The 22,668-nt window shown below is 33.1% G+C and overlaps 4 protein-coding genes and 1 long non-coding RNA gene across 5 annotated transcripts in view; 1 reads left to right on the top strand and 4 right to left on the bottom strand.

Moving 5' to 3' along the window:
- Positions 1-22,668, top strand: part of LOC135839603 (uncharacterized) — a 241,553-nt gene that overhangs the window by 182,150 nt on the left and 36,735 nt on the right. The window lies entirely within an intron of this gene.
- LOC135840440 (gamma-glutamyl hydrolase A-like) lies at positions 813-2,858 on the bottom strand. Its single transcript, XM_065356981.1, has 5 exons — positions 2,602-2,858; positions 2,364-2,517; positions 2,175-2,286; positions 1,867-2,096; positions 813-1,770 (listed from the first exon to the last, which is right to left on the bottom strand). The coding sequence occupies exons 1-5, from the start codon at positions 2,690-2,692 to the stop codon at positions 1,398-1,400; spliced, it is 960 nt and encodes a 319-aa protein (XP_065213053.1). The 5' UTR covers positions 2,693-2,858; the 3' UTR covers positions 813-1,397.
- On the bottom strand, positions 5,236-10,255 carry LOC135839742 (gamma-glutamyl hydrolase-like). Its single transcript, XM_065355913.1, has 5 exons — positions 10,123-10,255; positions 6,343-6,496; positions 6,157-6,268; positions 5,849-6,078; positions 5,236-5,760 (listed from the first exon to the last, which is right to left on the bottom strand). Exons 1-5 carry the CDS (start codon positions 10,199-10,201, stop codon positions 5,388-5,390), a joined length of 948 nt encoding a protein of 315 aa, XP_065211985.1. The 5' UTR covers positions 10,202-10,255; the 3' UTR covers positions 5,236-5,387.
- Positions 12,113-17,053, bottom strand: LOC135839743 (gamma-glutamyl hydrolase A-like). Its single transcript, XM_065355914.1, has 5 exons — positions 16,848-17,053; positions 16,548-16,701; positions 16,349-16,460; positions 16,037-16,266; positions 12,113-15,933 (listed from the first exon to the last, which is right to left on the bottom strand). Exons 1-5 carry the CDS (start codon positions 16,924-16,926, stop codon positions 15,561-15,563), a joined length of 948 nt encoding a protein of 315 aa, XP_065211986.1. The 5' UTR covers positions 16,927-17,053; the 3' UTR covers positions 12,113-15,560.
- On the bottom strand, positions 18,869-20,287 carry LOC135840396 (gamma-glutamyl hydrolase-like). The gene is made up of 5 exons (XM_065356920.1): positions 20,112-20,287; positions 19,872-20,022; positions 19,675-19,786; positions 19,349-19,578; positions 18,869-19,274 (listed from the first exon to the last, which is right to left on the bottom strand). Exons 1-5 carry the CDS (start codon positions 20,194-20,196, stop codon positions 18,899-18,901), a joined length of 954 nt encoding a protein of 317 aa, XP_065212992.1. The 5' UTR covers positions 20,197-20,287; the 3' UTR covers positions 18,869-18,898.

Below are 22,668 nucleotides of genomic sequence, written 5' to 3'. Positions count from 1 at the left end.
CGCTACAATGAGTTTCGAAGCACCACTCAAATAAGAAAACCAATTTTTTAAACGTTTGTTGAACATGACTCATGAGATAATCAGACTTGTATTAATTGTAAGTATACCTAATCACTGCCCAGTAGTTGATCACATTGAATGAAAATGTCCAGTATACCTAGGTATATTGAATGTATTTGTAAACTAGCTTCACAAAATGTCAACAATTCATTTTAGACCCTGTTCTATCGCTTTTACTTGTTTCACCAACTTATTTGCTTGTTTTTCATACTTACGTATGATAAATTTTAGTGCGTTTAAAATGTCAATGTTCATGTCATATCAAAGATAGACTATTATCATTCTTAAGATATTTTTTTCAGTGAAGTGCTATCAAAATAATTGATTTTACCACACATTAAAAAGTAAAATTTGAAAAAATTTCGATTTCTATGCCATTTTTGGTAGAAATGTCCAAAAAGCTACTCCTTTTTCAAAAATTGTCTGTCTCAGTTTTGTTCTTATTTTGCCAGAAATTACGAAAAAAAATTGGATGAATAACTGTATTTTGGGCGTTTTTTGTACATTAAAATCTTTTGATTATGTTTTGTCTGCACATTTATTGGTTACCTACTTTTTCAAGTTTCTGTGGTAGGTAACTAAAATTATTTTTTTCTGAAAAAAAAAATGAGTAGGTAGGTACTAGGTACCTACAAGCCCGGGTCCTTTCTTTGAGAGTCCATATCTTCTCTCCAGGGGTACCACCAGATCTAAAAAAAAATCTGAGTGATTCTCAACTCACAATGAAAATTTTCGCACTAAAGGGTATTAGGTATGCTTTATTAATACACGACATAAGCACATTAAAAATATTCATCTAGATTTACACACATCACACATGTCAGATAGATTTAGGTACACAATACATGCAGGTACATTCTATTAGGAATAAATCAGTCAAAGAGGTAAATCTGAGGTTTCTCGAATATTGGGGCAAGAAGGTAATTTAGGGAGTTGACCAGACAAGAGATAAAAAATATGCAAAATGTTATTTTCGGTCTTTTTAAAAATATTTTGAGCATTATTTGATTTCATTCTGAAAATATGATACTCGATAGGAAATGTTGGTCGTTAAGTCTCTGAATAGTTACTCATACTCTTGTTATTGAGTTTTTCCTGTTTTTCAATGATAAATTTACCAAAATATTCAACTTCTTCAGAAAATTGGTTAAAATTTAAATGACTTATCTTTCTCAAAATAACAGTTACTGTTTTTTTGTCAACTCATAAATACTATGTACCTATCTATCGATACCTAATAATAATAGACAGAAAATACACAGATTCAGTCGATATAGAGATTAAATAAGAGTAAACATATTCTGAAGTACATAATTACATATTAGGTAGGTACCTACCTAATTGAAGATGTACACCTGAGTAAAGATTGCAGGTTTGGTGACTGGATAAAACGGCCTATAATTATAAATCAGAGCATCTTTTTCTTCCTTTTCAGTTCTGAACTTGTTATTGTTGAGTTTAGCGAGTTTCACCAGCACGTCGTAGAAATGGCGATTGGCTTGAACAACGACGTGATTGTGAGGCAAGTTCAACCATTCCTCCCATTCAAATGTTGGCTTTTCCGGATGGAATTGAAGGGCGATAAAAGGATATTTTTTGTGTTCAGCGCTTGATATGAATTTTAGTCCTCGAGAAGTGACACTGGTTGAAGTGACTTTCCAGTATTTCGACAGACGTGAATTGGTGAAGTTACGTTGAGTTGTGCACCAACTGAAAAGCGTGACCATTTTATTAAAATTATTGATTTATTTTACCTGCAGATGTTTATGAAGTTGAGATTTTTGTCGAGTTGTAGATACTACGTACTCGTGAGCGTGAGCAGTTATTGGAAAGTATTTCAAACGAACGTATGTCTGGTGATCGATATTGGAAAATAATAAACTTTGAGTGAATTTAGGCTCGAAGTGGAGGGCATAATTTTGATGATAAGCGTCGCAGGATGTTTGTAGAAGTTTATGGTTGTTGTATATTGTGAATAATGCCTCGAATCCCCAGCACATGCCCATTATCGGAAAATAAATTCCTTTATTGTTCATCTGCAGCAAAGAAATATGACGATTTAATATACGTAGAGGTAATTTTATGAAGAAATTTCGTGAAGATATGAGACTGACCTGTTCAGCTATTTTGATGATAGTCACAAAGGTGTCGTAATATGGACATCCAGGTTGAATTTCATTGGACCCTCCTGGTGCCACTACTCCATTTATCGAGTGTAGGATACGTCTGAAAGAAATTTTTCGTACTTAATTTCCAAATTATCGTAAATGAAATCTTGATTTATTGTTTGAAAATATTCGTACTCGTAGTAATGATAAGATTGATTGGTGAGAATTGGAACGACTCTTGCTCCCGAGCTTTCTATCGCCTTAACATAAGATGCTGCTATATAAGAACTTCCAACAGGATTGATTGATCCTCCTGCTCTGTATTCGGCAAATTCTTGGGCCATTATTCCTGTGAAACAAAAACATATTTTTATTGAATGTAAATAAAAGTAGAAATACACGTGGTACTTATCAGGGTTTGGTTTTCACTTACCAATGATTGGTCTTGTGGTGCAGTAAACTGAAGTACATTTTAGTAATACCAAAATTTGGAAAATTATCAATTTCATGTTGATTATGGACATAATATTTAATCGATCCACGTTACTTGGAAATCAAGTGCAAACGAATTTTAAATTGTGATGAAAAATTGTAATAACTTCTTTCGCGATCTTGAAAAGTTTATGATTGAAAGAAAGGTTCACTATAAAACAATGTGCCAAATTCCTTGACCGAAAATTTTGAAGTGTTTCCCAGTATCATGCCAAGTCATGTATGGGAGCTAATTCTTATTATTGGTATCTTTTATAAAACTCCATCGAGCTTTTGAAGTGTTTTTCGGACACACTTAACTTTTAATATGAATAATAAGTTTATTTAATCACTTGAAAATCTCATTTATGAAATTCTTCCATGTTTTCGTAAATCAATTAAAGTGGAAAAAAACAATACCTACTACGAGTGTAGATGATTTTATTATTGATTGAACACTGAACACCGTGTAGCTACTCGTATTTACCTATACCAACACATTTGTCTGTTTTGAACATGAGTACATTATTAATTTGTTTTCCACTTCGTAGTCTTAATCACAGGAAAAATACTTCATAAAAGCTACTAATAAGTACCATTTTTCTGTGGAAAAATCCTCTGAGTAAGGGTTACAAACATTATTAAGTGTAACTCTTTCTTCAGTCTTCGTTTCGAGTTTATACCATTTGGATTTGATTAATTTATAGTACATATGTATAATGTTTTACGCAATCACTTGATGTTGTGAAACGTGGCTTTTTTTTGACGGAATGTTTTTCATCAAATTTTCCTAATTATGGTAAGTTCACTTCAAAAATGTTTAGCATTTGAAAATGTTGAAGATGTAAAAACCAAATTTTCTTCTCTTCGACTTACGTATGTTTCAAAACTTTTGCTCTCCAAAATGAAAAAGTTGACTAAATTAGGCCATGAAAGTAAATTTTAGCTTTGCAATTTCATTTCATAGCTGTAAAATGTTGTGGAAATTTCAACGTTCAAAAATCTACTTAAGGCTCCAGAACTGCTTGAAACGCTGATTTTAATCGATTCGAAGGGTCAAAAATATAGTATATGCGAAAGAAAAATGTTTGTAATTGAATCGGTGAGTGCAGAAAGGGAACAAGTCACATTTTTGGAAATTTTTTTTTTCACGGATATAGGGGTTTCAAAGTACGGCGGCGGATCGACTGGTGATGTCAGATTTCCGCAAATCTGCCGGGAAAGTGGTATTTGGGCGCCGATAAAGGGCGCATCCGCATTTATGACTTTTTTGTAAATTTTTTTAAATTCCTTGAAACATAACTAACATTTTTGAGAAGACCATTTTTTGAAATTTAAGTTAATCTCTGAACTGAAAAATGATGAAAAAATTAACAACTTTGGCAAAAAGTCTTAGAACTCGAGGGGTTTTTGGTCAATTTAAACGAGATTCGTGCCCGAGCAATTTCAAAAAAAATTTTGTCGATTGGGTGCAGAAAGGGTCTAAGTCCCATTTGTTTAGGCAGCAACAGCGCCGGCGCACGTGAATATTTTTTTTTCTAAACAGTGCTAAAAATTGTGTCTTGGGGTCCTCTTTCAATGACCTTAAGCATGTTTACCAACAATTTTTGATTTTCAAATAAATCAGTTTTTTGTTATTCCTGAAAAGTGCAAAAATGGACTTGTTCCCTTTCTGCACTCACCGATTCAATTTTATCTTCTTTGAAATGGTTCTTTACCCAAAGCTCTACCGATTATCGTTCATAAGTTCTTGAAGATTAAAGTTGCCAAAAGTGGTCATTGATGAACACGCACTGACTGATGACAGTGATAACACAATTTCACCACTTTTGGCAGAAGTCTCACTGCTTTTCAAAAATCGCTCAGAAGTTTTTCTTTTTTGCCAATATTCCCATAAAGTCTTACTTATTACTGAAATTTGTCAAAGTCTTGCGTCTGCCAAAAAATTCTTGTTTTTTCAAAAATTGCTAAAAAAGTATCAAAGTATCACTTTTTCGACAAAAATTGCGAGAAAAATTTGTTGTCAATAATTGCCAAAAAAGTACCATTTTTTTACCAAAATTATCAAAGTTTTGTTTTTTTGCTAAAAATTGAAAAAAATACTCGCTTTTTAACAAAATTGCTAAAAAATTTCAAAAAATCTCACTTTTTTCTTAAACGTTGCAAAAGTTTCACTTTTTAGACAGAAATTGCCAAAAAGCCACTCCTTTTGCAAAAATTTTCTGTCTCAGTTTTGCCAATTTCTTTTTCCTTAAATTGCAAAAAAATTTTCCCTGTTGCCTAAACTGTCAAAAGGCTCGTTTTTTGACTAGAAACTTGCAAAATAATTTAACCTTTCAAAATTAAAATGACTGAAGGTAGGTACCTAACTGTTTTTGGTCATTTTTTTTTATATTAAAATCTTTTGCTTAAGTTTTGTCTGCACATCTTTGGTTAAGTACTTAAGTTATTTTTTTTTTCTGAAAAAAATGAGTAGGTACCTGCGAGCCCTGGTTCCTTCTTTGAGGGTACATATCTTCCCTCCAGGGGTACCACTGTAGCTAAAAAAAATTCTGAGTGACTCAGAATGAAGGTTTCCGCACTGAATTTGGTCAAAATTCATTGTTTTTTTTTTCGATTTGTAATGCTTTATTAATACACGACAACACGTAGGTAGATTGAAAATAATTATCTAGATTTACACACTTGTCAAGTAGGTTTAGGTAGTATGCAATAATATACATGCAGGTACATTTTATTAGGAATAAATCAGTCAAAGACGTAAATTTGAGTGAAAACCGATGGTTTAGAGTCCGGATACTCTGGTTTGTAGTTATAAATGAGAGCATCTCTTTCCTCCTTTTCAGTCCTGAATTTATTACTATTCAATTTAGATAGCTCCACTAGTGCATCGTAGAAATACCTATTTGCTTGCACAGCAGTTGAGTGGTGGACTATGTTCAACGTATCATCCCATTCAAATATGGCTCTTTCTGGGTGAAATTGAATTGCAGTGAAGGGATACGTTCTGTGTTCAATGGTGGCTATGAACTTCAATCCTCTCGAATTGACACTGGTTGATGTAATTTTCCAAGTTTTATCTAAATGCGACCGTGTAAAGTTACGTTGAGTTGTGCACCAGCTAAACAAAATTTGAAAATTGGGTTATTCATTGTGGTGTGTTCGATTGAATGAGTTGCTTACCTATTTGTGTATTTAAAATTACTTACTAATGCATATTTACTGTCGTAGGAAAATATTTCAAATTGATATATGTTTGGTGATCAATTCGAGAGAATAATAAACTTTCGGTGAATTTAGGTTCAAATTTGAGCGGATAATTTTCACGAATTACGTTGCAACGTGTTTGTAAATCTTTATGGCCATTGTATAACGTCACCATTGCTTCAAATCCCAAACATACTGTCATTATTGGGAAATATATTCCTCTTTGGTTCATCTGCGTAAATATGGGACATAATAATTGAATTTCGAGCCACGTAGGTAGTTTCTATTTTGGCGAATTTTATAAACTCACCTTCTCTGATAATCTGACTATGGTCGTAAAGGCATCGTAGAAAGGATACCCTGGTTCTATTTTTGCGGCTCCTCCGGGTACCAGAACGCCATTTAGTGAGTTGAGTATCCGCCTACATTCGTGCATAAAATTTATTCAGTCAATGAAATTAGGTTCGGATTATGACAGCTGAAGTTTAATACGTACTCGTAGTATTGTGGAGAACGATTGACAAATATTGGAACTACTCTAGCTCCTGAGGCTTCTACCGCTTTGATGTACGATGCTGCTATATATGTGCTTCCTTTATCTGTGATAAAACTTCCAGCTTTGTATTCTCCGAATTCTTGTGCCAGTACACCTATAAAAGAAATTATTACTCGTATCATGAATTTATTGTTCGGCCCCCAACCCACTCCCCTTGGACAGTATAGCCAAAAAACGCGTTTTTTGCGAGAAAAATTGTGTATCCATGAGTAGTGGGGAGAAAATTCTGGTACCTCACGGAATGTGTAGGGTGTAGATGTAGAGAGAAGATAGGTGGGAACTTGGTCCTGCTGAGGAGGATTTAGTTCCCTGATGTACCTGTCCGGGGTATGCTCGGCTAATTAATACCCTACACCTTCCCTCATACAGATTGTGTGTATGTCACTATTCGTCCGACCAATAAACCAAAAGATGATAAATCACTTTTAACACTTTATTGAGCTTCACTTAATGAACATACATTTACACACAACTAATAGGTAATACCTAGAGCTATAAGTACACACGCGTTCGTGCAGTTCTGCTCAAAAGGCTGGTTGTCCTAACATCCATCCAGAGGAGCGATTACCAGGGATGCGATGATACCCAATATATCATGATATTTATCGATACGTATCAGATCAGTAGTGTATCGATACGTATCGATCCAAACTTGATACCAAGCTTTTGAATTTTGTTTGTTTTTGGCTTTTTTTTATCTGTGAAAGTTTTGGCATTTCAGCCAACTTTTTAAGCTAAATAAACAAACAAAAGTATCATGATATTTATTGATACGTATCATGATATTTTCAGAAGTATCGATACCGTATTGATACAGTATCATCGCATCCCTGGCGATTACTCTAAGCAACCTAAGACAACTGCAAAGCGGACACGGCAGTCTATTTCAGTTGTCCGCATCTCACAGAACTAATCCGCTAGATGGCACTGCACCAGCAGTGTTACCGACAACCGAGGGCATATATTCCCTGCTATAACGAGTACCTTGGGTCCTCATCTACCCTCTACAAGGGGAACAGTGGGCCTTTCAACATGATTTCTTTCAAAAAAATTTTATCGTAGTGGTGGGGGTAAAATTGACAAAAGAAAACTTTGTACCACCACTGCTCCGAATTGAAAGGTTGGGCATCAAAACTGTTTTCGCCAAAATGTGTCTTTTTACAAATACTTTCTTCCTACCAATCCATAAAATTGAAATTTTGTCTGCAAAAGGCTCATATTTGCAAGAAACCCTGAAAAATATGAGTTTTTCGCGTTTTTTTGCCAGACTATGCGAAATATGCGAAAAATGTATAGAACACAAAGTGTAGAGCGTCAAATTTTACCCTAGAAAACGTGTTCAAAAGGTTGTCAAAATGATCATCTACAGAAGTTAGCAAGGATTGTAATCATGAGCTCTGTGAATAAAAAAGTACCACAAAAATTCAAATTGAGATCAGAGCAATTCAATTACAATTCTCACATTATTTTTAATTTAAACACATTTCCACAATGCCTGGTGAAACAAAATCCTTCAAAATGAAAATATCGCAAGCCAAACTTTCAAATAGTTACCAAGAATATGCAAATAACCCAAAAATTGTTCAGAAGTCCAACTCAAAATCAGTACCTAATTTCAGAAAATACAAATTTCGATTTCGATTTTAATTTTCAAAAATGTTAACAAAACCTTTTTCAAATCCAAAAGGTACCATACAAGTCATCTAAAATTCCTCTTAGATCATGGATTGGTTCAAAATCAGATTATTGTCCCAAAATCAAGAGGTAAGTAATTTACACGATTATAGAAAAACCAGGTTAACGTCTCGTGAAAGTGAATGAATAAAAGTGATTCCAAAAATAATTGAATGATGACTTATACCTACAATTTATATTTTTCAATGGAAATTACAAACCATAAAAAATTGACTAACTTAATCCAAATTTGGCTTGACGATGAGAAGAAAAAAAACAATTTTTTAGTATTTTTGAAGATCCTTTACTTTACCCATACTAGGTAAATAATTTGAAAAAGTAGGTATATGTTGTGTATTTTACCTATAGATGTGATAAACGTAGGTATCATTAAGAGAACTAGAAAAAATGAATAGAAAAGGAAATCGAGAAAAAAATTATAAAATTATGAAAATTGATTGTAAAAATGGAAAAAGCAGCACTTTTCACTTTTCAGACAAATGCAGACAAACGTTAGGACTTATTTCTTTTTGACAATTTTTTCAAGAGCTGTACATTCAAACTATTTCTGCTGATAACAAGATTTTACTGGCCATTTCGGCATAAATAAGAATTTTTTGGATAACTTGTCAAAAAAAGTCCTTTGCCCACAATATTTTGTCAAAAAAGTAGAACTTGAAGACAATTTTGACAAAAAGCAGGAGTTTTGGAAATTGTTGCTAAAAGCAGAAGTTTTTTTTACAATATCTAATTTTATTTATTTTGGCAAAAAGCAGTTTTTTTTTATAACTAAGGTACAAAAAAAATTAATTTTGACAGAAGTTAGAATTTTTTAATAATTTTTTTTGAAAAGAAACTTCTGTAAAGTTTTGGTGAAAATGAGATTTTTCGACAATAATTTTGGCGATAAGATTTCTTGAACATTTTGCCAAAAACTTTTGCTGTTTTGGCAATTCTTACAAAAAGTCAAGATTTTTTGATAATTTTGGCAAAAAATAGGAATTTATAAAATGTTGGCCTACAACCAGGGTTTTTTTTGTTCATTTTTACAGAAAATATGTACATATGTATTAGGACTTTTTTGATAATGTCAGAAAAAAATCAGATGTATTTTTCGACAATTATGAGTAGGTATTACGACTATGAACAGTCAACAGTGCTTTTTTGACAATTTCGACAAAAGTTAGAATTTTTTTATAATTTTGGCGAAAAAACAAGACTTTTTTGATAATTCTGGCAAAAGCCGGAATTTTTGGCAAGTTTGCAGTAGTGATTTTTCGCCTCATACTATGTAACGACACGACCAACGTTACAATTATCAGAAATGCAGGTGACATAATATTCATCTCATGACTTTGCTGCAAAGACACGGTGTGTGTGCGCGCTTAGCTCAGGAGATGAGTGAATTGACAACCTTTTGAACACGTTTTCTAGGGTAAAATTTGACGCTCTACACTTTGTGTTCTATACATTTTTCGCATATTTCGCATAATCTGGCAAAAAAAACGCGAAAAACTCATATTTTTCAGGGTTTTTTGCAAATATGAGCCTTTTGCAGACAAAATTTCAATTTTATGGATTAGTAGGAAAAAAGTATTTGTAAAAAGACACATTTTGGCGAAAACAGTTTTGGTGCCCAACCTTTCAATTCGGAGCAGTGGCGGTACAAAGTTTTCTTTTGTCAATTTTACCCCCACCACTACGATAAAAATTTTTTGAAAAAAAACATGTTGAAAGGCCCACTGTTCCCCTACACATTCCGTGAGGTACCAGAATTTTCTCCCCACTACTCATGGATACAGAATTTTTCTCGAAAAAAAAACGCGTTTTTTTGCTATACTGTCAAAGGGGGGTGGGTTGAGAGACGGAAATTCCGCTCGAAAATTTTCATTGGAGGTACCCTACAATAATTCATCATGATTTTCCAAATCTGGGAACATGGCCATTTCACCAATCTTACCTAGGAATACCCTTTAAATTGAAAGTCATTTTTTTAAAAAAAATGGCTAGGTCTCAAAGAGCTGATTAATGTGAAATTTTACTCACCAATAATTGGTCTGCTAGTGCCAAAAACAGAAATACATTTCAGTAAAACTAAAAATATCAATACAATTTTATCTTTCATGTTTAATTGTGCACTCGAGCGACGTTATGAACAAACTGATCGCTAAGAAATGCTTTTGATGCATTACTTGCATAGTTCTTTTTTAGAGTTTGAGCTTTTAATCCTTGCCATAAAATGTCATAAAATGTCATAAAATGTCATGTTATTATACTTGATACGTATGAAAAAGAAAAAAGAACCCGCGTTCTATGGATTAAAAACGTCTAAAAATATGGTCTATAAACAATAGATACGCTTGTTCTTGTAGAAGTGGAATACTCGTATTTGAACTTTATCTCAATGAGAAATGTTCGTTAACAATTCGATTATTATCATCGGTTGACGATTTCGTTCTTTGAATGTCGGTATTGTCAATTTATTGTCATAGGTAATTGTAATTATTGATTCTGGTTGAAGCAGAGCCATCGAGAGCTGATGCTAGCCTGGGGGCAGGGTTGGTTCTCTACGCGTAGACTATCTTTGTCTACATAGTCTACGTTTGTCGTGTAATCTATGTAAACTTCATGTAAAGTAGACTACGAGTAATGTATGTCAACTTCGAAGTTGTGTATTCCCAAATAGTCTCGCTTCTTGCTAAAAATTGTCTTTTTTTTGCAAAAAAAATTATGAAAAATTGAAGAAAAAAAATCTTGTATTCACGACAAGCATTGGGAAAAAGTGTAATTTTCTTATATAATTGACATCTGCTAAAATTGTTAACTTTGCTTTTTTCAAGTTTTTTTCTTTCCAAAAGTGGTCGAAAATAAAGTTCTTACTTTTTTCAAAAATTGATGAAAATTCTAGTTTTTTCAACCAAATTGCTGAAAATTTTCATTTTTTGCAAAAACTTTAAAATCATTACTTTTTTCTACGAATTGTTCAAAAAATTCATTTTTTTTACTCAAGAAATGCAAAAAATTTCGTTTTTTGAGAAAATTTAGGAAAATGCTGTGGTTTGCTAAAATTGTTCACTTTTGTTTTGTGAGAGATTCAAATTCTCACTTTTCAGTTCGACAATATTGCTAAAGATTATCACTTTTTCGCCCAGTAGGTAGGTATGTTTTTTTTACGCGGATTTTCAAAAATCTCGTTTTTGAACACTTTTGGGATTTTAACAACAAATTTTCAAAATCTTCTGCCAAAATCCGTGTAAAAAAGGCTTATTCTAAAACAAAAAAAAGTTTTACTTTGTAGTTTACATAGTTTACATAGTCTACAATGTCTACATGTAAACTATCGTTGTCTACAGCAACGTTGTTTACACGTAGACAAAGCATGTAAAGTAGACTATGTAGTCTACTTGCCAACTCTGCCTGGGGGTGTCGACTAAAAATTAGTCAACTGGTGAGGGAGAAAATTGTCAATTTTAACAAATTGATACAATATTCATATTTATGGCTTACGAAGATTTTTATTTTCCTTTTTGGATTATTGGAGGCCTCAAATGTAAAATTTTTTTATTCTAAAACGAGGGAAAGCTCTTGAAATTTTTATTTCGAGAGGCATAAAAACAACGTTTTTTTTAATGTGAGGACTTGGAGTTTATGTTTTGGTTTTTAACATTTCAGAATTTGAATGATGTTTTTTTGAAGGAAGTTTATTGGGAAAAAAAACAGAACAGGTCCAAATGAAGGCAAAGGCTCTCGAAAATTGAAAATTTGTATTTCGAAAAGCATAAAAACGATGCTTTTTTGTGAGGAGTTTCTTTAAAGCTTGATTTCTTAAATAGAAATCTCCATCTTGACCTTGACAAAAAAGCTCAAGCGAAGCGAGGGCAAAAACTTCCGAGAATTTGTGATTCGAGAAATCTACGGCCTTGACGAAGGTGGTTTTCAAAAAAAATGAAAATATCAACTTACGAAGCACCCATAAATTATGGAGACTGTGAAGGTGATTTTCGACACCAAAAAAAAAAAAAAACAAAATTGCGGAGACTTTGAAAATATTGATTTACGAAGCATCCATGAATTATGGAGACTTCAAAGACGATTTTCAACAAAAAATGAAATCAACATTTACGTACATAAAAAATAATCATCTAGATTTACACACATGTCAGGTAGGTTTAGATAATATACATTATACAATATATGTACAATGCAGGTACATTTTATTAAAAAAATAATCATCTAGATTTACACACATGTCAGGTAGGTTTAGATAATATACATTATACAATATACAACGCAGGTACATTTTATTAAGAACAAGCAGAAAATACCCGTCCTTCGGACGGGTGGAGTGGAAAGATGGAGCTGCATTTTTTAAAATTCATTTATGAGTAAATAAAAAATTGTTTGGTAATTGTCGTCATATTTCACCTAATGTGGTTAATGACACTAATGCCCCTCCAAAAAAAGACCTTTCTGTAATTTGAACCTTTCACCCTCTCCACTTCTGGGGTCAGCTATAGTTCCTGAAAGTACTTCATTCCTCAAGTTTTATTTCTGAACGTCTGAACTATTAGAACAGTTTCCAGGCTGAAAAATTGAAGATTCACTGTAACCTACCTACAAAATTTGACACGTTGTGAATCATCTAGTTAGTTTGAGCTCAAAAACTTGTGAAATATCAAAAATTTTACTCCCCCGGCCCTTTTTCCAAAGTCGGCACTCATCCCGGAATAGACATAATTTTTGAACAAAAAATTGTTAATAAATAATAAAATTGGTCAATTATCCGCTTTTAATTCTTTTTTTCATTTTCATTCTTCGAAGTTTGAAATTTTTATTGGAGAGATCTAGAGCTGATTTTGTTTATTTACATATGAATGAATAAAAAATTGTTTGGTAATCATCTTATTTCACATTCCACCTGATGTAGATAATGCCCGTAATGCCCCTCCAAAAATTGCCTTAATTCTGTAATTTTCAACTTATTAATGAATTAGGTACTCTTTTTATTTTATTTTTTTCATTTTCATTATCAGTGATTTTTGGATAGTGGAATTTTTCAAACACAGGCCAAGCCCCCCAAATCACAGTCACATAAGGTACAAAATGTCAAAAATGGTCACATAAGATCGCAACCTTCTCGAAAAATGCGGTCATAATCTTGATGGTCTAATATGATGCTTTTTTCTGGTGCATTGGGTTCACTGCTCTTTTTCATTTTTTTTAAAAATTGTATTCAAAATTTAGTGGATTTACTTACGTAAAATTTTATGCCTGAGGAATAAAATATACCACTCCAAAAAAATGACCTATCTGCTATTTCAACCTTTCACCATCCCCACTTCAGTAGTTCATATAAAATTTCCTATCGAAGTATTCAGCTGTTTTTTGAAGTAACGCTTATGAGTTTTGTATGAATCAATTTAGAATTGAGTTTAAAAATTTCCACTTTTCAGTGAGTCAGATGTTTCGGAATTCTATTTTATCCGATTTTGTAGCACTGATTTACTGAGGCATGAGGGTTGCTTTGCAGTTTTTTTCATTCAAGTTATTCAAGTTCAAAGTTGTATCCCCAAGTAGAGAGGATAAAATGCAGAATGTTTTAGTAAAACGCTGAGGTGCTCACTGAAAATTTCAAGAAATTTCAATTCAAAATTTCATTTTTATTACTCCTTGCGTTTTTACAACTTTGAACCTGAACTGAATAACTTTCCAACAATCAAAGCTACAGATCTCAGTATATAAAAAAAAAAAATAAATAAAGGAAAATATAAATTTAATTTTGAGTAATCTTAATTGAAATTTGATGATTTTGATACATTTACGTGTAAAAGATCGCAGATGGATGATTTATAGTTAGAAGCTATCACCATTTTCGAGTATTCAAAGTTCAGAGTTTAGATCCCTATTCAGTTTAACGTGCCGCAGTCTTCAACATGGCTTCTGGAGCAAATTCAAAATTCTGGAGAAATTTAAAAATCGCGCTGGAGGCTCCAAATTGGTGGAAATGGCGGAATTCGGTCTCGGGAGGTTAGTTGTGGACGAAATTCAGCGATTCGCGCAAATTTCAAAAATTTCCTCGCCAATGGAAAACTTTTGATTTTTTTGGATTTTCTATTTGAAAAAAGCTGGTCAAAAAACCACTCTTGAGGTGTCTGCCCCAAAACCTACTCAAATGTGGATAAACTCGTTAAACAGATCGAGTATAACGCACAACTCGATTTTTAGCTGCCCAATTTCATATTCACGATTTCTGGAGCAAATTCAAAATTCTGGAGAAATTGAAAAATATCGCTGGAGGCTCCAGAATGGCTGGAAATGGTGAAATTTAGATTTGGGGAATTAATATTAGTTTTGGGACTTATTTTGACCATTTTTATTGGTCAAGTACATACTTTTTAAGAAAAAGCATAAATCGCCAAAAACAGTAAATGTGACGCGGCCAGCGATACCATACCATATGTCGGCAAAAATTTTTTTCGTTTTATTGTGGTTTCTGGTAGTGTTTTTCTTCCTCTTTTCAATGGTGCAAACAGATTTTCAAAATATTAAAATCTGACAAATTTTCAAAATTTCAAAGTTGCGTATTTTTTGAAATTCAAAAACCAAAATTCTGAGAAAAACGTGTTTGAAAGTTTGGGTTACTTTTGTAACATTTTTAAATTTTTTTTTTTTTTTTTTTTTTGATTTTCTTCATCTTTTAATGGTTTTACATCATAATATTTTTTTTTTTTTTTTGACATTTTTTTATGAAAAGCACTTTTGTAAAACCAGTTTTTCACCACTAAAACGACGTGTTTGAGATCGGTGGGTACACCCATTCCAAAGTATAGGCTTCATAGTATATGAATCCACAAAAAAATTTTTTTTGATATTTTCTGACTTTTTCCATGAAAACGCGATTATCTTAAAAAAAAGTTTTCCGACATATGGTATGGTATCGCTGGCCGCGTCACAAATTTTGAATTTTCAAAAATTTGCCAACATTCGAAAAATTAACTTGGGCAGCTCGAAATTTGGATTTGGGGGTTTTAGAACTCGCTCTTTCCAAAAATTGCGGTCCCGTCATAAATTGGGGTTTTAACATCTCAAAAACCTGGCAACACTGTTCCAAACTGCTGTATGGAGATGATACATACTCGTATCGGTATTTCACAACCTGATAGACTCCTACTACACTTAGAACCACCCCACTTCCAGTACCTACCATCAATGCAACGTAATACACTCGCTTTGCAACGAAATTTTACCTCGTCTCTCCGCAAACTGGTTTCACCTCCGCAAAGTCCAAAAAAGTCGTCATTTTTTTCAACTTTGAAGCTTTATAACAATTGTACTTTTAAACTTTTTCAAATTTTTTTTTGCTATAAACACTCTCCAGCTTACAGGCGTCCGTATGTATACAAATTCAGAATTTTTGGTTCGGCAAGTTTCGAGTTTACCTACTTCAAAAAAAGGGGACTTTCCTTTATAGTATTATAGATAAATCAGTCAAAGACGTAAATTTGAGTGAAAACCGATGGTTTAGAGTCCGGACACTCTGGTTTGTAGTTATAAATGAGAGCATCTCTTTCCTCCTTTTCAGTCCTGAATTTATTACTATTTAATTTAGAGAGCTTCACTAGTACATCGTAGAAATACCTATTTGCTTGCACAGCAGCTGAGTGGTGGACTATGTTTAACGTATCATCCCATTCAAATATGGCTCTTTCTGGATGAAATTGAACTGCAATGAAAGGATACTTTTTGTGTTCAATGGTGGCTATGAACTTCAGTCCTCTCGAACTGACACTGGTTGATGTAATTTTCCAAGTTTTATCTAAATGCGACCGTGTAAAGTTACGTTGAGTTGTGCACCAGCTAAACAAAATTTGAAAATTGGATTATTCATTGGGATGTGTTTGATTGAATGAGTTGCTTACCTATTTTCTGTAAGTAGGTATTTAAAGTTACTCGTACTTACTAATGCGCATTTACTGTTGTAGGAAAATATTTCAAATTGATATATGTTTGGTGATCAATTCGAGAGAATAATAAACTTTCGGTGAATTTAGGTTCAAATTTGAGCGGATAATTTTCACGAATAACGTTGCAATGTGTTTGTAAATCTTTATGGCCATTGTATAACGTAACCATTGCTTCAAATCCCCAACATACTGACAGTATTGGGAAATATATTCCTCTTTGGTTCATCTACGTAAATATGGGAAATAATATGTAATTGAACTTTGAGCCACGAACGTAGTTTCTATTTTGGCGAATTTTATAAACTGACCTTTTCTGATATTCTGACTATGGTCGTAAAGGCATCGTAGAAAGGATGCCCTGGTTCTATTTTTGTGGCTCCTCCAGGTACCAGAACGCCATTTAGTGAGTTGAGTATCCGTCTACATTCGTGCATAAAATTTATTCATAATTCAGTCAATGAAATTAGGTTCGGATTATGACAGCTGAAGTTTAATACTCGTACGTACTCGTAGTATTGTGGAGAACGATTGACAAATATCGGAACTACTCTTGCTCCCGAGGATTCTACCGCTTTTATGTAGGATGCTGCTATATATGTGCTTCCTTTATCTGTGAGAAAACTTCCAGCTTTGAATCCTCCGAATTCTTGTGCCAGTACCCCTACAAAAAAATTATCATCATAAATTTTTTATTGAACCATGTCCTGGTTTGATTCACTTTTTTCATCATTAGTCAATTTAAATTGAAAGTCATTTTTAAAAAATCGGTAGGATTCAAAAATGGGATTAATGTAAAATTTTACTCACCAATGATTGGTCTGCTAGTTCCAAAAACCGAAATACATTTCAGTAAAACTAAAAATATCGATACAATTTTTTCTTTCATGTTTAATTGTGCACTCGAGCGACGTTATGAACAGACTGATCGATAAAAAATGTTTTTGATGCGTGACTAGCCTAGTTCTTTTTTTAGTGTTTGAGTTTTTAATCCTTGTCATAAAATGTCATGTTTTTATAATAAGTACGTATGAAAAAGAAAAAGAAACCCGTGTTCTATGGATTAATAACGTCAAAAAACGTTGTCCATAAACAATAGATACGTTTGTTCTCGTAGAAGTGGAATACTCGTATTTGAACTTTATCTGAATGAGAAATGTTCATTAACAATTAGATTATTATCATCGGTGGACGATTTCGTTCTTTGAATGTCGGTATTGTCAATCATTGTCATGGGTAAATATTGATTCTGGTTGAAGTTATCGAGAGCTGACGCAGGCTTGGGGCAAATATCATGTTGGGCCTCATTTCCAAAGCAGAAGGTATATTGAGGTTTTTGAAGGGGGTGATGGTGTCGACTCGTGAGGGACAGAAATGTCAATTTTAACAAATTGATGCAATATTCATGTGACTTACGAAGATTTTTATTTTCCTTTTTGGATTATTGGAGGCCTCATAAAACGAGAAGCAAATTGGTCAGAACAAAGCAAGGGGAAAAGCTCTTGAAAATTTTTATTTCGAGAGGCATAAAAACAACGTTTTTTTATGTGAGAACTTGGAGTTTATTTTTTGGTTTTTAACATTTCAGAATTTGAATAATGTTTTTTCAAAGGAAGTTTATTTAAAAAAAAAAACAGAACCGGCCCAAATGAGTAGAGGGCAAAAGCTCTCGAAAATTTGTGTTTCGAGAGGCATAAAAACGATGCTTTTTTGTGAGGAGTTTCTTTAAAGCTTGATTTCTTAAATATTCCTATCTTGACCTTGACAAAAAAGCTCAAGAGAAGCGAGGGCAAAAGCTTTCAAAAATTTGTGTTTCGAGAAATAAAAAATTATGTTTTTCTTCCATCACGGACCCTTATTCTACCGGGCTGTACAGAGAGTGCAGGCCTGGAGCAAACTGTCCCTTTTGCCTCCTTTCTCTAAGGTCCTGAGGAAGGTGATTTTCAAAAAAAAAAATGAAAATATCAACTTACGACGAAGCACCCATGAATTATGGAGACTTCAATGGTGATTTACAACAAGAAATGAAATTAACATAAAATTAAAATTTCAATTTACGAAGAACTCATAAATCATGGTGACTTTGTTGGTGATTTTCAAAAAAAAAATAAAATTTCAACCTACGAAGTACCCATGATCCATGGAGACTTCGTCGGTGGTTTTCAAAAAAAAAATTAAAAATTTCAACCTACGAAGCACCCACAAATCATGGAGACTTTGTAGGTGATAATCAAAAAAATAAATAAATAAATAAAATTTCAACTTATCAAGCACCCATGAGTCATGGAAACTTCGAAGTATGATTTTCGACAAAAAAAAAAAAAAAAAAACAGAAATTGTGGGACTTTGAAATATTGACTTACGAAGCACCCATGAATTTATGAAAACTTCGAAGGTGATTTTCAACAAAAAATTGAATTTCAACCTACGAAACAAGCACCCATGATTCATAGAGACTTCGAAGGTAATTTTCAACCAGAAATGAAATCAACATAAAATTAAAATTTCAATTTACGAAGCACCCATAAATCTTGGAGACTTTGTGAGTGATTTAAAAAAAAAAAAAAAAATTCAACCTACGAAGTACCCATAATTCATGGAGACTTCGTAGGTTATTTTCAACAAAAAAAGTTAAAATTTCAACCTACGAAGCACCCATGATTCATGGAGACTTCGTCGGCGGTTTTATACATAAAATTAAAATTTCAACCTACGAAGCATCCATGATTCATGGAGACTTCGTAGGTCGTAAAAATTAGACAACCTCAATTTCATTCTCTAGTGTTTTTTTTAAAGGTCAAAGAAATTAATCTACAAGATTATGTAGAAAATTAAGTGCAAAAAAATCGATTTTATTGTTATTAAAATACATAGATCTGAGCAAAGAAAAGCGGTTTAATATTAGGATACACTGGTTTATAATTATAAATAAGAGCAGCCTTCTCTTCGTGCTCAGTTTTAAATTTATTATTATTCAACTTGCACAACTTGACGAATACATCGTAAAAATGACGATTAGCTCGAAGGGCAGCAGCATGATGAGGTACGTTTAACTCTTCGCCCCATCCCCATTCAAAGGATACCTTTTCAGGATGAAATTGAGTTCCAATAAACGGATACTTTTTGTGTTCGATGCTGGCAATGAATTTCAGACCCCTCGAACTTGTACTCATCGTAGTTATACTCCATTCTTTGGGTAAATTTGTCCTCGTGTAATTACGTAAAGTTGTACACCATCTGTAAAGTCAAATTCAGAAATAGGTATTTTTTGTTTGGAAACTATTGCTATAGGGAAATTGAATTTTATTTACTCGTGATTATTATGAGTGGATGGCAGGTACTTGAGGTGTAAATAAACATCTTGAGGAATGTTTGAAAATAGCAAACTGCTGGAATATTTCCGAGCAAATTGAAGGGGGTAGTTTTCGTGGGTTATGTCGCATCGAATTTGCAGTAATTTATGATTGTTGTAAATTGTCAGCATTGCCTCGAATCCCAAACACACCGAGTATACTGGGAAGTATATTCCTTTATCATTCATCTAGAAAATGGCGAAAATGTAGGCTCAGTTGTACATATGCTTTTACACTTTTACAGTATGTTTTGTTAATATGCTCGTGGTATTTCAATTCCTTACCATTTTGGCCAATTTGTAAATAATGGTGGAAGCATCGTAATATGGGTACCCTGGTTTTAAAGCCGCTTTTCCTCCTGGGATCACAACTCCGTTTATTGAATTCATAATCCATCTAAAAAACGAATAAGTATTGCAGGTACTTGCAAAAATAAACTTGATTTCTCGTATATTTTACGAATATGTAAATTTTCACATACTTGTAATAAAAATCATCTTGGTTAATCAGTATCGGCACAACTCTGGCTCCTGAGCTTTCGATCGCCTTGACATAAGACGCTGCTATGTACGAATTAGCTTTTGTTTCTTTATACAGTACATCATCTACAGAGAATTCTTGAGCTAGTACTCCTGTAATTTTTTCAAATAGGATTGTGTGGTTTCATTATATTATACCTTAAATTGGAATAAATTCACATACTCGGTTCGATCATACTCACCAATTATCGGCCGACTCGTACATATAACTAAACTGAAGTTTATTAACCACAAAAGTAGAACACTCGGAATGACTATGTTGCTCATATTGTTTCGGCTTTACTTTGTGTACGTCTGAGATCGAGTAATGTTACCAAATAAAACCAGCCTTTCAAATTCGAATTATTTATAGGTACTTATTTAGGTATTTCGTCGTGCATCGAAGTAATTGATTCCTTCTTCCTATCGTTTAAGTATTTGGTCTGGTTTATGGCTGAACAAAATCACGCTGTAAAAGCATTTAGATTTAGCTAATACCGGAATCATGTTGCGAACACGGTATACTTATAGGATTATTGATTAACGGTGATGTTTTGGATGAATTTTATTGCTTTTATGTTAGACTGGCGCGTGAACATGGATTGATTTGTACATGCTTGTTTGGGACAGAAATCTACTTTGGATGTGTGGAATATAGGTGTCAAAATCATCGTGTTTTAAATGTGAATGAATGATTGCAAGAACAGTTCTTGACCTAAGAATTTTTCTCAAGTGCAGAAAGGTAAAGTGAGAGATGAACTCTTGTAAAATTATGTATTTAAAACTGACCTAGTGACTTGTCAAAATAAGTAAGTTGAAATTTCGAGAAATATTCAAACATTTTAACGAAAAATTTTTTAAAGCATTTTTGAGGAAATTTTCAACTTACCCCAAATTGGGCCATGATTTTCGGTAATTTTGAAAAAGTTCCCATGTGATCTACCAAAATGGGGTTCTTGGCAGAAAATCACAGCCCACAGCGTGTCCAACGGTCACGAAAAGTCATGAATTTCTCTCGAAACACACTTGATATTTTTTTTAGGGGAAATATTTTTTGCACGACGAAAAAGGGCGTCATCACGACAAGCATTTTTTTGTTTAAAAAGGATGAATGAACGACGAAAAATGATGAAGTTCCACGCCAGATGACGCCCGACAATAAAGTGTTTATGAACGACTACGATGTAATTAAGAGATAAGCAGTATTCACGACAAAATAATTTCATTCACGACAGATCATTATTGGTTCAATTACAATTATATTTTCTACAAATTTTGACAAATAATCAACTGAGAGTTTCTTTTTAAAAAATTTGAGTGAAATTGTAACTCGGTAGAAGAGAACCAAATTGTCCTAAGCGAAGCGAGGGCAAAAACTTAGAAAAAAAATGAGAATTTTGAGGAAAGATCGGCGATTTTGTCGGCAAATGAAAGATAATTAAATACCTACATGATTGTAAAAAATTTGAATTTTTGAAAACTGAAACTAAAATATAGTTGAAATTATTGTATTTTTTCAACTTTCTTGAATTTCTAGAGGGGAAAACTGTCACCCCTCAGTCCCCTTTCGATTCGTCCCTGAGTCAAAAGAGGAAGAGGGGTCGCCCATCAAAGTCCACAAAACATTACTTCTATAAACAGCAATTTTTACATACCCTCTTCGTTTTCTTGGTATCATTTTAATATTTTTAAAAGTTTATTTCTGTCGATAAAATATCTCTTTTTGACAGAAAAACTTTGTCATGCATAGCCTTGTATGGCAGTTGCGAAATGTATCCCCTTAGGTCAAAAAAGGAAGAGGGGTCGCCCAACGAAGTCAACAAAAGCTTTACTTTTATAAACTCTAAACAGAAATTTTTTTAATAGATACTTCGTTTCTTTGTATACTTTTTTATGTAATTTTTATATTTTTCAAACATTTATTTCTGTCGGTGAAATGCCTATTTTTGACAGAAAAATGTTGTCGTGCATTGCCTTATATAGCAGTTGAAAGTAATAAAATGTCGTGAATTTTTTAATTCGTCGTTTGATACATTATTTTGTCGTTGGAGTGCCTTTTATGTCGGAGTAAGCTCTTTATTGTCGGGAATTTCCAATTTAGTCGTGGTAACGATTTTTCTGGCGTGAAAGTGCCTATGCTTGTCGTGCTGACGCCTTTTTTGTCGTGGTATTAAATCACACCCTTTTTTTTAAAAGCCCATTAAAATAAAAAAAAATTAGAAAAATAAAAATTTGTTCAAAAAATTAGAAAAATGAAAAAACTAAAATGTGTACGTGCCTACAAATTGAAAAAAAAAATCCTCGCAGTTTCAAGTTATTGATGGGGGGGGGGGGGGCGGGGGTATTTTCATGCGGTAAAAATGTGAAAATTGATCATGAAAAAATCACGATTTTTAGCTACCAAAATTAATTTCTATACTTTTTGGAGAAGTTTTAAAATTTGGGAGAAATTAAAAATTTAGGCGAAGGCTTCGTAATGACCACAAATGATTAAATTCCGTTCGAATGAGTCAGTACTAGTTTCTGGATTAATTTCCATAATTTTTAACAAAAAAGTAAATATCTTTCGATTTGGGCAGTTGAAATGTTGGTTGTAGGAGTTCAGACTATGCACTTTCAAAAAATTCTGTTCCTGTTTAAATCGGAGATGGACACCTCGAGAAGTTCCCTTGGTAGTTCCTTCAATTTTGAAATTAGACTAAAATTGATAAGGAGTTTTTAGCGCTTCTGCCGACATTTTGCAACTCGGTAGAAACACAT

Source organism: Planococcus citri, chromosome 3 (assembly GCF_950023065.1).
Source record: "Planococcus citri chromosome 3, ihPlaCitr1.1, whole genome shotgun sequence".
NCBI lineage: Eukaryota > Metazoa > Arthropoda > Insecta > Hemiptera > Pseudococcidae > Planococcus > Planococcus citri.
This window is presented reverse-complemented; position numbering and strand designations above follow the sequence as displayed.